Source organism: Dermacentor albipictus, chromosome 7, assembly GCF_038994185.2.
Source record: "Dermacentor albipictus isolate Rhodes 1998 colony chromosome 7, USDA_Dalb.pri_finalv2, whole genome shotgun sequence".
NCBI classification, from domain to species: domain Eukaryota; kingdom Metazoa; phylum Arthropoda; class Arachnida; order Ixodida; family Ixodidae; genus Dermacentor; species Dermacentor albipictus.
This window is the reverse complement of record NC_091827.1, coordinates 43,399,959-43,415,650: the sequence shown is the minus strand read 5'-3', so window position 1 is coordinate 43,415,650 and position 15,692 is coordinate 43,399,959. Positions and strand designations below refer to the sequence as shown.

Below are 15,692 nucleotides of genomic sequence, written 5' to 3'. Positions count from 1 at the left end.
GGCACCAACCAAGAACACAAAAAATGACCCAATACAGTTGCGCTTCTTTTTTACTGGTTCATAAGTTTCTGGAAAACATTATCTTTCGGCACCAACGTTTGGCACGTCGCCAAAGTGCGATCGTATATGTTTTCCGGCTACTAGATACGGCGCATATAAACAAGAAAATGCGCAAGGTGCGAGCGACAAGAACTGAAATCACCCGCTGCGGCAACTTCCCCGCAATAATCGCCTGCCCGTCTCACGTGAAAACGCCGGCACACGCTCGGTTTCTTATTCTGGTACCAGCAAATCTCCCTAGTTGTTGTGCACCGCATTCACAGCTATCGTCGCCAACCCGTTTGCAAAAGCATCTTCACCATTCTGTTTCACAGCACGTGGGGCGTAGTACTGTTGGAAGCGTACTGCACGCTTTTAATAAGCTATAACCGAAACATGCTGCCCTTCCCTGCTGCAGACAGCACGAAGTGAGCGGCATGTTTCGCTCTGGTGCCATGGTATTACGGTGCCGCCAACCAGCTTGATTTCGTTTTGGTTTCCCGCTGCTGCCTTAAAACACTACGCAATATGAAAACAAGAATGTGCGTCTCGGATTGCTTGGGTCCCACCAGCTTGATGTATGCTCGTCAGCGTGTCGTGCCGCAACAACTCAAGTTTAAACTGTTTTCTCTGATTCAGGCACTTCCGCTAAGGAAGTCAAATGAGAAAACCAACTGCAATGAGATGAAGTATGCCGATTCAATTTGATGCAAAAATTTTTTGCTTTTCAAATGCCGTATACTTACTGCGGAGCCCCAAGCCATTCTGAAAGGCCACCGAAAAATGTATTGGGACTGATTGTGGCATGTGGCGAAGTCTGTCTTGCGGCAAATATTTTTGTGTCTTGCAGTGTTCAACGCCCTGCGGTGGTGGTCAGCGCACAAGAACTATCCTTTGTCACATCAATGGGAAACCAGCTGCACCTGAGAATTGCGATGCCAGCAAGAAGCCCTTTGACACTGAGTCATGCAACATGAATGCTTGCGACGAAGGTATGACTCGTCTTCAGCATGATGTATGGTTCTGCAAAGATTAATACGTAAAATTAACAAAGGGATGTCTTGGCTTGTAACTAACGCTTTTTAATTAGAAGCACCATTTATGAGTCTGAACATATCCCACATAAAAAACGAAAGAATAAGACAAGTACTATTCTGTAATTCAAGAACCTAGCTGTTGCAGTAGATGTGTCCCGTAATAGTACATCTGCAGAAGAGCCTCACCCGTCGCAGCGTGAGCGCTATGACGGGTGAGGCCTTTGAAGGCTGTGCAGACGTGTAAGGCCACCAAGCACAGCTGCTGACCAGACAATATCATGCCAGCTGATAGACCTGACTTTGAAGGGCGCGAGAACTGCACGGAGTCGCTGTACGGGTGCTGCGAGGACAATGTGACCTTTGCTCTGGGATCCGACGGCGAAGGTTGCTGCGTGGTGACTGAGTTTGGCTGCTGCCGTGACAATGTCACCGCAGCGACAGCAGCTGACGGGTGCCTCGGCAACACGACAGTACATGGATGTTGTCCTGACAACGTTACCTTTGCATTGGGTCCCGAGTACGTATGCCACTACTTGTGAGCCCGACAATCTCTTTGCTGTGGCTGGGCATCATAATTGTGAATTCTTGGGCTTGCTGCTTTAGCATTATAATAAATCATAGCGCAGAGAAAGACACACCAATAGCGTCTGTGCCGTCTGATGCTCTGGTGTCTGGCGTAACGCTCAGGGGTTGTCTCTTGTTCTGACATTCTGAGTGTCTCTCTACGGTATGGTGTATCATAAGGTCCGAGTTTGTTGCTGAGACTAAAGGAGAGGTTAATTTGTGCTTGTTGCATAGACAGCAGATGCTAAAACAACCAATCGTTCAATATGTGCGCACTAGTTATCTTTTGCTAGCTATGAGCTCTGTTGGTCTGAGGAGGATGTTACAAGCATTCAGCGGTCGATTTAAGGATCGAATAGAGCTGCAGGTTTCTCTGAGTTTTTTAATTGAAAGTTGGTTATCAAGACTGATTACTTTGCTTGTTGTTAGTATTTTCTGCTTATTGGGGCAAATGTATGGTGCTCAGTGACTGAAATGTGATACTTGGGCCGTATAGTGGCCGGTGCTTTTTAAGCGACCGGTGAGTGCTGGTTGATGGCTGACGGGCTGAATGCAGTCACAATGCGTGACAAAGGCTTTCGAACTTTCAAGTGATACAGAAATGCATTATCTCAGTGTCCCCAGTGCATGTCGATGGCACAAAAAGTGCCGACAGCTATGCGCTTCCAGTATTACGTTTCGATCGCTGAGCACTGTACCAGTGCTGTGTGTGTAGCCACCTTGCATAACCTTTTAGCTTATAGATCTGAAAAGCACCTTGACGCAATTAACAAATCCAAATAAGTGTTCTTTACTAATCGCATTTTCATGAAGACGAAACATGTTTATATTGCCTTTTACTATATAGACCCAGCCATTGCGCAATGGAGAATCCTGCAGATACATTAGTGCATTCTCATTTTAAGTTTACTTAAAGGGACACTAAAGAGAAAAATTATTTCTTCTGCATCAGTAAATTGCCTTTCTATGACACCAAGAACACCACTCTTACCTCGCTAAGACGCTTGGTAAACAAGAAAAAGCGCAAGAATGAAAGACGGGTGGCGACGCCTCCTTGAAGTTCCTGCACCTGGCTGCGGGACGTCATGGACTTTGATGGCATCTTCTAGCACCTACTTAATTATATAGCGGTACAGATTGACGACATTGTGTTCTAAAGGAACAAAATGGCAAGTGTATGTGTCATTGACAGCACATGCTGTTGTAACCTAATATCATTTCCCTCAGCTGTCCAACAAAGAAACATAGGAATGTGTTGCTGTGAGTGCAGGTAAATTTGCATGAGCTTAGCATCAGAAAATACGAGTAATTTGAAACCATTTATACACAGTATTGCTTGCTTTTGATAGAATGTCTGAGGGCTTCGTACTAATTGAATTTGATGTCACGCCCTCCACCCAGCTTCGAGGGATGCGCCTGTGAGCACCATGCTTTCGGTTGCTGTCCTGACAAGAAGTCGCCGGCTGAAGGTCCTGACTTTGACGGCTGTGTCGTCTGCACCAACACGACCTTTGGATGCTGCCCCGATGACATCACTGCAGCACTGGGACCCAACTTTGAAGGCTGTGAAGGGTATGAGAGCCTCTTGGATTGTTCTCGTGGATCGCTGTAGCATGTGGTTGTCATATTGTTACTCGGTGTAGGAATGTGGTAAAGACAAAGCAATTAACTGAATAAACGGGAACACCTAATTGCGCAGAGTTATGCCCACAAAGAAAAGAACTAGCTCCGTGGCCGAAATTCTGACAAGCACGGTCCTCAAATCTGAAGAGCTTTCAGCCAGCCGTTGCATATACATGATGCAGAAGTTTCTCATTGACCCTCGTATGGCACGGTGAATGTTCGTGAAGAAGCTGTACATTCCAATCTTCACTGGCACATGGGAGGGAGGAGGAAAATGAAGGCACATGCACCTCTAAAATACCTTTGAAGCTGAATTAGTAGTATAATTGGGTTAACACATGCAAATTTCTATCAGTGAGTGACAGATGGCACCTCATCACGAAACGGATGCTGAAAAACTTATTTCACCATTCTTTGCTCGCAGGTACGAGACCAACTGCACAACCATCACATTCGGCTGCTGCCCCGATGGAGTGCAAGCCGCGGAGGGTGAGAACTTCGCCGGTTGCACCGTGGCATGCGAGGACACCCAGTTCGGCTGCTGTCCCGACGGACTGGCTCCAGCTTCGGGCATTGGCTTCGAGGGGTGTGACAACTGCAGTGAGTCGCCCTACGGATGCTGCGCAGACAACACGTCCTTTGCCCTAGGCCCAGACGGTGAGGGCTGTTGTTTTCACACCGTGTTTGGCTGCTGTCTCGACAACACGACGGAAGCCCAGGGACCAGACCGGGCAGGCTGCAGCTGCCATACGACGCCACACGGCTGCTGCCCTGATGGGATCGCCACTGCTAGCGGCCCCAGGTGCGATCAAAATGAGTGCCCTAGTCTCAAGAAAATGCTAACTTAAGGGGGGGGGGACGCGGATCTTTAGTGTCAAGAAATCTCGAAAAAAAATGTTTTTTCAATTTTGTCATATTTCTAATTATCTGGGTCCCTTCCACCCATAGCCGAAGGTTGGGCCTTTGAGACTCGTACTTTTAAAGGAATTATCAAATAAACGAGCGAGCTTGACGTGGTTTCTGGCGAAAACATCGTAAAAAGTGTTCACATTCGGAGCCGCCGCGTGTCATAGCCATCTGCCATTACGCAACCATCTTGGCCTCGTTTGAAAGAGGGATCTTTCAGCTCTTTTCCCCGCCGTAGATGAGCCTCATGGGTCGCGTAAATGCAGACACGCCTCCTTTACTAGGTGCCTGCTGCGTAGGCGGAAAAGCTGGTTCCCGCCGCCCTGCTCTTTTCTCCTCTCCACCTGGGTCGGGTGCTAGCGCTAGCTGCGGTGGCCGCTGCAAGCCTAAATCACGTGGCCCTGCCTCCGATACTTTAGCGGCGTCTCTTGCGATCCCGGAGGCTGAACCAGCTGTCTCTCGTCAAGCCATTGGTGGAGCGTGCGCCAGCCTTGTAATCGTCACTTCCTCCTCAACAGGAAGTAGTGTCGGCAACGAGGGCTGTCTCTCCGCGACTAACCTGAACTACGGGAACCTCCGCTCTAATGGGAAAACTAGCGACGCTGCAGGCATGCAAGACAAAATCGCAAAAAGGAAAAAAAACGAATGCGAGCCCGTCATTGGCTGTTCGTGATCATGTGGTGCACTGGAGGCTTCTCACTGGCCCACGCGGCGCGCGCGAAGTTCAGCCGCACGCCCGCCCGCATATCATTCGTGCATGCCGCCATTTTAAGAGCGGATAAAGACGCGCGCGAACGTGCGATATGCCGCCGTATCGGAAGTATCACGCTGTCCACAAGTCTGGGAAAAAGCGCAGGAAATGCTTTAAAAGGCTAGCGAGCTCCTTCGTTTCACAGACGATAACGTCGGGCAACGGCGTGCTATCGGAAGGTAAAATCAGTGGAGACGCTGACGGCCAGCTCAACGATATCGGGCGAATCCACGATACCCACTGTCGGCTCCCTTGGAAGTGGCGGCCAGGAACAGTGACGGAGACTTGAAGCAACGTTCCTCAGCCAGGATACATCAGGCGACAACGCGCTATCGGAAGGCGAATCGGTGTACGAGACGACGATGTCGGGCGAGTCCGTGGTACCTGCTGCCAGCTACCTTTGAAGTGGTGGCCAGGAACCGCGATGGATATTTGACACAACATTCCTCAGCAAAGATGATCGCGATCAGCTCCGACAGAAGGCGCACGAAAAAACTGCGGATTTATCGTCTCTCTCGGCCACCGAGCGGAAGCTGCGGACGCTCACAACGACGCGCTACGACACGGTCCCGTCGACATCAGCTGCGACGTACACGGTCGTCGACATCGATATTGTCAACGAACTGCTTCGCAAGATTGTGTGCCAGAAGTGCGGAGATAATAGTGCTTCGATCTCCAGAGGTGCAGATGATTATGGTATCGCGGTGCAACTGAGCCTGAAATGCTACTTTCGCGGCTCATTGGAAACGAAATGGAGCTCAAAGTGCAAGTCGGGAACGGCAAAATCTAACCCGTTTGAGATAAACATTCTCGAGGCCCGTGCCGTTCAAAGTACCGGGAACGGGCAAACAGCGCTGAACGACATATTTTCGGCTATGGGGATATCCGACAGAGGCCTGCACCACAAGACGTACCAAGGACACTTTCAGGGAAGACTGAACCCATCAGCAATGAAGGCTTGTGCAAAGGTGCTTTCTATCTTTGTTTCAGCAGTAAAGGAGCATTACAAACTACTGGATTTCGGAAATACTGGAAACATTGCAGTTTGTTTCGATGGCACTTGGATGACTAGGGGGCACCTGTACCATATCGGTGTGGGTGCCGTGATCGAGTTGTTTTCAGGATATGGTGCTAGATTTCACGGTGCTATCAAACTTCTGTCTTGACTGCAAACAGGCACCACCAGATGAAGATCCTGGGTACAGTGCTTGGAAAGAAAATCACCTGTGCTAGAAAAATACTGATTGTAAATCCGGCCAGATGAAACCGGAGGCAGCTGTTGCCCTCTTTTAGCACTTCCTGTTGCGCCATGGTTTGCACTTCACCACAATGCTTTGAGATGGTGACAGAAGGTCTTCCCACGCACTCGAAAAAGCCAATGTTTATGGTTACATAAATGTAGAGAAGGAAGACTGCATTAACCATGCGCAGAAGCGGATGGGCACTGCTCTTCGCAACCTCATCCACAAGCACAAAACAGAGCATGGTGAGAGTTCAAGTGGCAAAGGTCGACTGATGGGTGACCTTATTAAAAAGCTCGCCATTTATTACGGCTGGCCATTGAAGTCTAACGTGGGCAACATGGATGGTATGCACGAAGGGGTAATGGCAACCTATCATCACATATGTTCGACTGATCAACACCCAAATCACAGTCTGTGCCCAAGTGGTGCCAACTCATGGTGCAAACAAAATGCTGCTACTGCTAGAGGAGAACCACTTCCAAAGCACCGGAGCTTGCCATAGCATGTTAGTAAGGCACTCCTGCCTTTCTATGAACGACTTGCTGACAAAAAACTCTTGCAGCGCTGCCACAGAGGCCAGACACAAAATGCAAACGAATCACTGCATTCTGTGATCTGGTCGTTGATGCCAAAGACCAAACTTGCGTCCCTATTGGCAGTAGAAACTGTGGTTGCAGAAATAGTAATGAGGTACAATGCAGGGATGAAAGAAGCCTCGTCTCGTTTTCTATGGGAAATGAAAATACAACAAAGCAGCAAGGGCATTCAAAGAACAGAAGAGAAAAGCGATCACCATTTCAATAGTGCATAGCGAAAGCGGGCAGCTTGAGCCACCTTCCTTCACGCAGCAAAGTGGCGACACCATGAAAAACCATGCACCGATTATTCACCTGGGGCATATTAATGTGTTAGCTATTAAATAAAGCTATTTTATTGGTTGCACAACTCTTGAAAACAATGACTTGCATTTATTGCGCTTTATCAGTTTCAATTTTTCAATCTATGCGCAATCTTCTGATCAGATTTTCTCACCTTTCACAAGTCCAATTTTAATCATTATTCTTTCATTTGAAACATTATGGCTCAGTAAGTGCCGTAAGATTACCAAATAATGCAAGGTAAAGCTATAAATTAATTCAAATGACAATTTTAATCTAAGTAATTATGCCTGCACTGCTAACATGAAGTTCAAATGCTAACAACTTTTGTTCTAGAGAAGCTAGAATGGCAAAACCTGTCTTACGACACTTCTTGAATAGTGTAGGTTGTAATGGTAAAGAGCACAACAAAAAATATGCAGTACATATTGAAAAACATGATGAAATATTTTTACCAAGATGTGTCTATTAAGAAAGACTGGTATGACATTCATTAAAATCAGTTTTATATTTAAGATTTGTACATAAAACTAGGTAAACGTAGAAATTTTCATCGCTCTAGCTCAAATATTCAAGAAAATAATTCAGAACCCCACATATCCCGTTAACATTATTCGCTGGTGCACGCTTTTAAGTAATAAAAAAAAGCAGGTGCACAAAGCATTGTGTCTTAAGGCAAGGGACTGTCGCAGTAAAAAATTTAATGCTGCGAAAAGCAGGAAGCACATGTTGTGTTTACTGGTCATACAGCATTTCGGAGCAGATGTGGGGCCATATTTCTGGTCATTTACTTTTGGGGACGCTTTCACTTTTGGGGACGCCATCACTTTTGGGGATGCTTTCACGTTTGCGTGACATGACATACAATCTGAAACTAACGTTATTTATTTTTATCTTCTTTCTCATTTTCTTTTGTCTTATCTCCTTATTTCTTATCTTCTTCCCATGCTTTTATTAGCTGTTGTTCCTTGACTCATGAAACATATGCACGACGTCTTTTTCACTGTAAACAGCGTTTAGACAATGGAATGATCTTGTTGGTTTCTTTGTTTCTCATGCTTCAAATGAATTCTGGCTCATGAGGGAGACACAAATTAAAGAAGTTAGCGGCACAACAACATCATGATCATCAGCCTGGTTACGCCCACTGCAGGGCAAAGGCCTCTCCCATACTTCTCCAACAACCCCGGTCATGTACTAATTGTGGCCATGTCGTCCCTGCAAACTTCTTAATCTCATCCGCCCACCTAACTTTCTGCCGCCCCCTGCTACGCTTCCCTTCCCTTGGAATCCAGTCCGTAACCCTTAATGACCATCGGTTATCCTCCCTCCTCATTACATGTCCTGCCCATGCCCACTTCTTTTTCTTGATTTCAACTAAGATATCAATAACTCGCGTTTTTTCCCTCACCCAACCTGCTCCTCTCTTATCCCTTAACATTACTCCTATCATTCTTCTTCCCATAGCTCGTTGCGTCGTCCTCAATGTAAGTAGAGTCCTTTTCGTAAGCCTCCAGGTTTCTGTCCCGTAGGTGAGCACTGGTAAGACGCAGCTATTATACACTTTTCTCTTAAGGGATAATGACAACCTGCTGTTCATGATCTTAGAATGCCTGCCAAACGCACCGCAGCCCATTCTTATTCTTCTGATTATTTCCGTGTTATGATCCGCATCCGCCGTCACTGCCTGCCCTAAATAGATGTATACTCTTAGTACTTCCAGTACCTCGCTACCTATTGTAAATTGCTGTTTTCTTCCGAGACTGTTAAACATTACTTTAGTTTTCGGCAGATTAATTTTTAGACCCACTCTTCTGCTTTTCCTCTCCAGGTCAGTGAGTATGCATTGCAATTGGTCCACGGAGTTGCTAAGCAAGGCAATATCATCAGCGAATCGCAAGTTACTAAGGTATTCTCCATTAGCTTTTATCCCCATTTCATCCCAATACAGGTCTCTGAATACCTCCTGTAAACACGCCGTGAATAGCATTGGAGAGAACGTATCTCCCTGCCTGACCCCTTTCTTTATTGGGATTTTGTTGTTTTGTTTATGGGGGACAACGGTGGCTGTGGAGCCGCGATAGATATCTTTCAGTATTTTTACATACGGCTCGTCTACAGCCTGATTCCGTAATGCCTCCATGACTGCTGAGGTTTCGACAGAATCAAACGCTTTCTCGTAATCAATGAAAGCTATATATAAGGGTTGGTTATATTCCGTACATTTCTATATCACCTGATTGATAGTGTGAATATGGTCTATTGTTGAGTAGCCGTTACGGAATCCTGCCTATTCGGAATCCCGCCTTTACGGAATCCTGCATGACAGAAGTCTAAGGTGTTCCTGATTCTATTTGCGATTACCTTAGTAAATCGTTTGCACAACAGTGATGACACTACTCTAACAATATCACGCCAAACACAACAATGAATACTGTGACCTGTTGATGATGACTGTGGCATGACAGAGATGACGGCATGACGGCGACACATCGTTGACTATCATCCTGTGATTCCAAAATAGCATTCTCAAGATCATGTAGCAGTCTCTAAATGTTTCAAGAAGTTGGGGATTTGTAAATGGTGTTCACAGTCATTGGGTAAAATGAATGAAAGGGTCGCTGAAGTCTGGAATTTTTTTTCTGTACTTTCTGCTGTCAGGTACTACGGATGCACATGTCACAGGTATCCATTTGGCTGTTGCCAAGACAAGCACTCAGTGGCCGGCGGTCCCGACTTCGAAGGGTGCATCTGCTCTCGTCTGCTCTACGGTTGTTGCCCCGACGATGTCACTCCCACTGAGGGTCCTGACATGGCGGGCTGTCCGTGCAAGACAACAGAGTTTGGTTGCTGCCTTGACCAACGCACTCCTGCCCGCGGACTCAACCTGGCCGGGTGTGGCTGCGAGACCATGCCTTTCGGCTGCTGCCCTGACCAAGTGAGTGAATGAGGCACTTATCATTTCGTGTCCACTAGTGACAGGCTTTATGGACGCATATCTGATTTGGTGGCATGTTAGCAAAGAATGAAGCTGTGGTCTCTGGCCATGGCTTTGTGCTCAGTGGCACTGCATGACCAGTACGTCCGGGCCATGGGTTCCTGATGAATGAATGGGGCATAATGTTGTCTTCATCCTAACGCACACAATGCAACGTAATGTGCATCGCCTTTCATATTACGCAGACAACATCATGTGGATCTAGAGTTCACTTCTGACAACGTAGTGGAGGTGTCCGGTCAAAGCATGTGTGTCTTCAGCGGAACGATTTGTGACGCAGACAGACATAGAAACCACAGAACCGCTAAGCTACCAACAACTGGTTTACTTCCAAAAAAGGCAAGATGCGTGAGAACAACCAATAAAAACGATGCAGACCAAAACCTTTGAACCCAAACCAACCATCCCAACTCGTCACCCTTACTGCTTCAGGTCAAACTAGTAGATACTGAATGGCACGCACTTTTGGTACACAATGCAAGGACAGGAATAGAGGGTGACAGACAATGCAGCCATTGTATGTTGTCTGTCGGCACTGTGATGTTGGGGGCGGGGGCTCTACCCTTCGCCTTCGTTAAGTGTATGGGAGTACCAAAAGTATCACAGAAAACACAGCACCTTCCTTGGTTGGCATTGTACAGGACGTTGTTGAATGCCTCCTTGAGCAAAAAAAGGCCTGCTGGCTGACCAGGATGACTTTTGGTTAGCCTGGAATGCTAACACACATGCAACAGCATGCTCCTGAAAAATTTTAAGACTGTAGTTGTGGCGAACTAGCCTGTGGTTGCTATTGTTATAAGATGGATATTGTAATCACTTGGACCATCACATTTATTGACGTGTGGTGCGGTGAGAAAAGACTCAAAGACGGTAATGGCATGGGTTCCACAGACGGACATATAATTCACACTGTTCTCTTACACATAACATATCTACACTTACACATCTTCTAGCGTATAAAGTCTTACGACATGGCATATTACGGAGTTCAGTCACTCGCCCAATAACGCTCAAAGTTCGGGTGTCGTGGCCTATGCCCCCCCCCCCTTTTCTAGTCACTCACGTGTGGTAGGAACTTCCATTAATACGCCGGATGCGTCGGAGGTGGCTTAGGTAGACGGTGACGTGGCAAGAGCTGCTTGGTTGGTGGCTCAAGATTCCGACGCCGGAACTGCGGGAGCACCAGACTCCCGAGCGCACAGGAACTGCAAGATCTCCGTACCCGGCGAGGCACGAGACACGGGCAGGACCTCGGTTCGGCGGCTCGGGACCCGTCCGAGGCTGCCCAGCGGTACACTCGGGTAGCCCTCTCGGGACTCTTTCTACAAACTTCGCTCAACCTTCGTTCGATCGGCCCTCCTGGCTGCAGCTGCCCATTGGCTCGTCTCTTTCTTTTTTCTTTCGCCATCAACACTTGTGCTCTCTCTCGTTCTTTTTGTCCCCGCGTCATGCCGCATGTGTAGTTGTCATAGTCATCGTTTTTCACCAAAGGTATATAGTGAAACTGCTGTAGTATTCAGTGCAGTTTTCTAGGTATACTTTGTGGCGCAAAATATATTTCTTGAAGAGGGACAGAAGAAAGGAAGACAGTGAAGCGCCAAACTAACAACTGTTTAATGAAAGCCTGAGCAAACGTATAGAAGAAAAGACAATTTCCGCTCATGCGCAGGGAGCCAAGGTGTGACAATACATGGTCATGATAACATACTTTGCATAAAGCACATTTCTGTGCAATATAATACGATAAATGTATCGCTGACACAATCAGACCCTTCATTTTTGATATAAAACGCTTCCAACAACTCCCTTGCAGTTTGGTCCCTACTTTTGCCAATAATCAATACTTGTTCAAAGCATAGCGTACAACGACAGGCTTTACAGTGCGCAGAAAGATGCGCCTTGGCACACTTACCGATGCTGTTAGCGTGCTTCCTCAGTCTGTCATTAATACAACGTCCCATTTGTCCGATGTATGACTTACCGCAATCTAGGGGTATCTCGTAGACGACCCCTTTAACACAGTCCCTGATTTGTTTGGCGTGCTGCTTCTGGCAGCCCCGCGGCCCCTCGCGTGTGATCCGGGGGCACAATTGTGCTAACTTGTTGGGAGCCGAAAAGACAACGGAATGCCATATCTGGTAGCTACCGTCAGATCGTCACATCTTCACATCTTCACACGTGGCAATATCAAGTCAGTAGTTTTTTGCTAAAATCCCTGCAGCTTCTTAAACTCAATGACCCTTTCTTGACTAGAAACTCGGATGAAGTTTTTGAATATTTACGTGGCAGCCAAGAAATAGGTTATGTTTTCTCCGTTTATGTAAACGACCTTTTTTATTCGGTTCCGCATCTTGAGCTTCCAAAAGCCGTTAAACAGTGCATTGATGAATGTGGCGAAGCTAATTTTGTGTCTGAGATGGAGATGTTGGCTTTGAATTTTGTTTTCCTCTTGGAAGCTTATCACAACCTCACCTTTGTAACTTTTGAACATGGCATATTTTGGCAGAAAGAGGGCGTCTGCATTGGGTCACGTGTAGCACCCATTTTATGCGACATGTTTTTATCCTATTTGATCACGCACTACAATGTATTTTTACTTCATCTCATCCTAATGTTCTTAAAGATTTTAGATACGTTGATGTTTTTTTTAGTTGTTATTAACAATAGATGCCCCTTGCCATGCCATGATATGGTTGAGCAGTTTTTAGATGTTTTTAGAGCAAACGCAAAAGGACCCACTTTTACAAACGAGCTTCCGAAGGGCAGTTCGTTGCAGTTTTTAGACCTTAACCTAACACTTAAGAGTGATCACGTATGCTGTGCGTACCTCCCTCGAGGTAAAAAGGAATTGCTACAATATGACTCAGCGCACTCTAAGACTGTTAAGCGTGGAATCGCCCTACTTTGCCTGGAATTCGCTATGCGCAAGTGATGTGTGCATGTGACGCAGGCGAGTTTTTGCCATCAACTTCAGAGACTTATAAAAGCAGGCTACCCTCGGTCTGTCTTAAATGCCGTGGTCGAGTCCCTCCTACAGAAGCTAAAAATTACCGCTGCGAGTGGGAAAACGCACTCGAAGGAAAGGCAGCGAGTAAAACCAGAAGTAGTACCTTATGTGCACCGTGTTAGCCATAACCTCAAGAAGGTAGCTACCAGACATGGCATTCCGGTTGTCTGTTCGGCTCTCAGCAAGTTAGCTCAACTGTGCCCCCGGATCACACGCGAGGGGCCGCGGGGCTGCCAGAAGCAGCACGCCAAACAATTCAGGGACTGTGTTAAAGGAGTGGTCTACGAGATACCCCTAGATTTCGGCAACTCATACGTTGGACAAACGGGACGTTGTATTAATGACAGACTGAGGGAGCACGCTAATAGTATCGGTAAGTGTGATAAGGCGCATCTTTCTGCGCACTGTAAAGCCTGTCGTTGCACGCCATGCTTTGAACAAGTATTGATTCTTGGCAGAAGTAGGGACCAAACTGCAAGGGAGTTGTTGGAAGCGTTTTATATTAATAATAAAGGGTCTGATTGTGTCAGCGGTACATCTATCGTATTATATTCCACAGAAATGTGCTTTATGCAAAGTATGTTATCATGACCATGTATTGCCACACCTTGGCTCCCTGCGCATGAGCGGAAGTTGTCTTTTCTCCTATACGTTTGTTCAGGCTTTCGTTAAACAGTTGGTAGTTTGGCGCTTCACTGTCTTCCTTTCTTCTGTCCCTATTCAAGAAATGTATTTTGCGCCACAAAGTATACTAGGAAATCTAAGCACCAACTTGCCCAAGAAGAAGTCCTTTTGGAATTCAGTGGAGGTTCTGCAAGGACACATTCTGCAAATGAGAATAATCTGTTGGACTACATATAAATATTATGTGAAGGTACAAAGTGAAAGCTACGTATCAGTAAACGAGAGGTTGAAGTGATCATGTGAGACAACTTGACGCGCTATTGTGGACAAATAAAACAAGAACGAAGCCTGTTATGAACAATAACTTGAGAGTGATAGTTGCCCAAGATAGTCTGGAGCTGAAGCTAAGCATAGCAAAAAATAATGGTTATGTCACACGAAGTACAAAAGATGAAGAAAACACAACAACAATGCATTCTAGCTGGCTCTAACTAATATTATCACTTGTCCACTGTAGTGCATGTAGTAAAATGCTGACAGCAGCCTGCAGTAATCCAGGCTGAGCTTATACTTTGCTTTTGCGGTGCCCTTCCTCTTGTATTGTATAAGTATTGCGTTGGGACCTAACACACACCTTAGAGCTTTGCTTGCTTTTTTGCTTTTTTTGCTTTTTTTGCTGTGACTCAGAGCGTTGTGCTAATAAAAAAGTGAGAATTGAGGCTGGCATACAAGTCCTCCCTGTGGTATCGCATACGCTTAAACAAACGCCAGAGCTTTATTCATGGTCTTGCTATCCTTTTTTAGTGGATTTTCTTGTTATGCCCAAATATTCAGGGTGTGTTCATGTTCATGCCCTCTGATCTTAGCGAGCACCAGCCCGTGGACCTGGCTTTGGTGGCTGTCCATGCATGGCGATGCCATATGGCTGCTGCCCCGACCAACACACTGCTGCCCAAGGACCAGACGGCAGAGGCTGCGAGTGCGAGAAGCTGCTCTATGGGTGCGTCTTGCCTCTCTTGTCAGGAAGGCAGAAGCGCTAGCTCAGTTCACATCTCTCACAGCCAAACAATGGATGCAGAAAGAAAAAACGCCTGCACAAGTGACATTCCTGCAGCCATTACTTTTATTTCTGAACCACCCAAGACAGAAATGACCTTCTTAAGCTGCAGCAATAAGTGATTCGGCAGGCTTTAGATCTGCTATGCAGTGATATTATGACTAATTGACTCATGCGTGTTACATTGTCATAATCAATTTTGTTTTTCACATGCTCCACCTATCGTGTAGTGTCCGTTGGTGGGACCCTTGATACATGAATGAATGAATGAATTGTTCGCTGTGTGTGCATTGCCCAGCTGCTGCCCCGATCGTCGCACACCGGCTACAGGCCCCAGCTTAACTGGCTGTACGTGCCACCATTACCCTTGCAGGTGCTGCCCCGACGGGATCACTGCCGTCAGGGGGCGCAATTTTGAAGGCTGCCAAGATACAACGGTCATGCTTACCCACAACGTCAGCGCCAGTAAGCCCTGTCTTGATAGTTCCCAGTCGTGCTAATTAGATGACGCACAATACCCAAATGTCGACCTGTATGCATGAAACATATAGACCTTGTGCACTAGCAACTGTCTATCATACCAACTGTCTTACACCAACTAGCAACAGGTCTGGTTGGCGTAATACCGTGGTCTCCTGCCGGCAGCCACTCGTTGTACTCATGGCGGAGCAGGTCCTTAAAAGACAAAGATCCAGGCTTGTTTCATGACCATGTCGCACTTCACTGGCAAGGACCGATCGCGCATTTCAGCGACGTACGCCGTAAGCTTAGCCTACAGCTCCGGAAAGCGTCCATACTTCGGCACGTGGGAAATCCCTCACTTGCCGTCACAGGTGAAAATTTCGATTCGCTGCAGTCGCCACTCTCACACCACCCGGTTAGAAACATCGAACTTGCGGCCCGCTGCGCAGTGATTTGTTTCTTCGCTGTAAAGGATGGCAGCCCTCTTGAACGATGCTGTGAA

At 46.7% G+C, this 15,692-nt stretch overlaps 2 protein-coding genes across 2 annotated transcripts in view; both read left to right on the top strand.

The window, feature by feature from the left end:
- The window catches only part of LOC135915258 (papilin-like), a 348,089-nt gene that overhangs the window by 173,299 nt on the left and 159,098 nt on the right, over positions 1-15,692 (top strand). The gene's annotated exons all lie outside the window — the stretch shown is intronic.
- The window catches only part of Ppn (proteoglycan-like sulfated glycoprotein papilin), an 88,344-nt gene that overhangs the window by 38,934 nt on the left and 33,718 nt on the right, over positions 1-15,692 (top strand). The window contains exons 16-22 of the mRNA XM_070521234.1: positions 890-1,031; positions 1,362-1,593; positions 3,042-3,212; positions 3,688-4,065; positions 9,704-9,980; positions 14,538-14,671; positions 15,102-15,193. Of these exons, the coding sequence (XP_070377335.1) occupies positions 890-1,031; positions 1,362-1,593; positions 3,042-3,212; positions 3,688-4,065; positions 9,704-9,980; positions 14,538-14,671; positions 15,102-15,193 (1,426 nt within the window). The remainder of the gene's footprint in view (positions 1-889; positions 1,032-1,361; positions 1,594-3,041; positions 3,213-3,687; positions 4,066-9,703; positions 9,981-14,537; positions 14,672-15,101; positions 15,194-15,692) is intronic.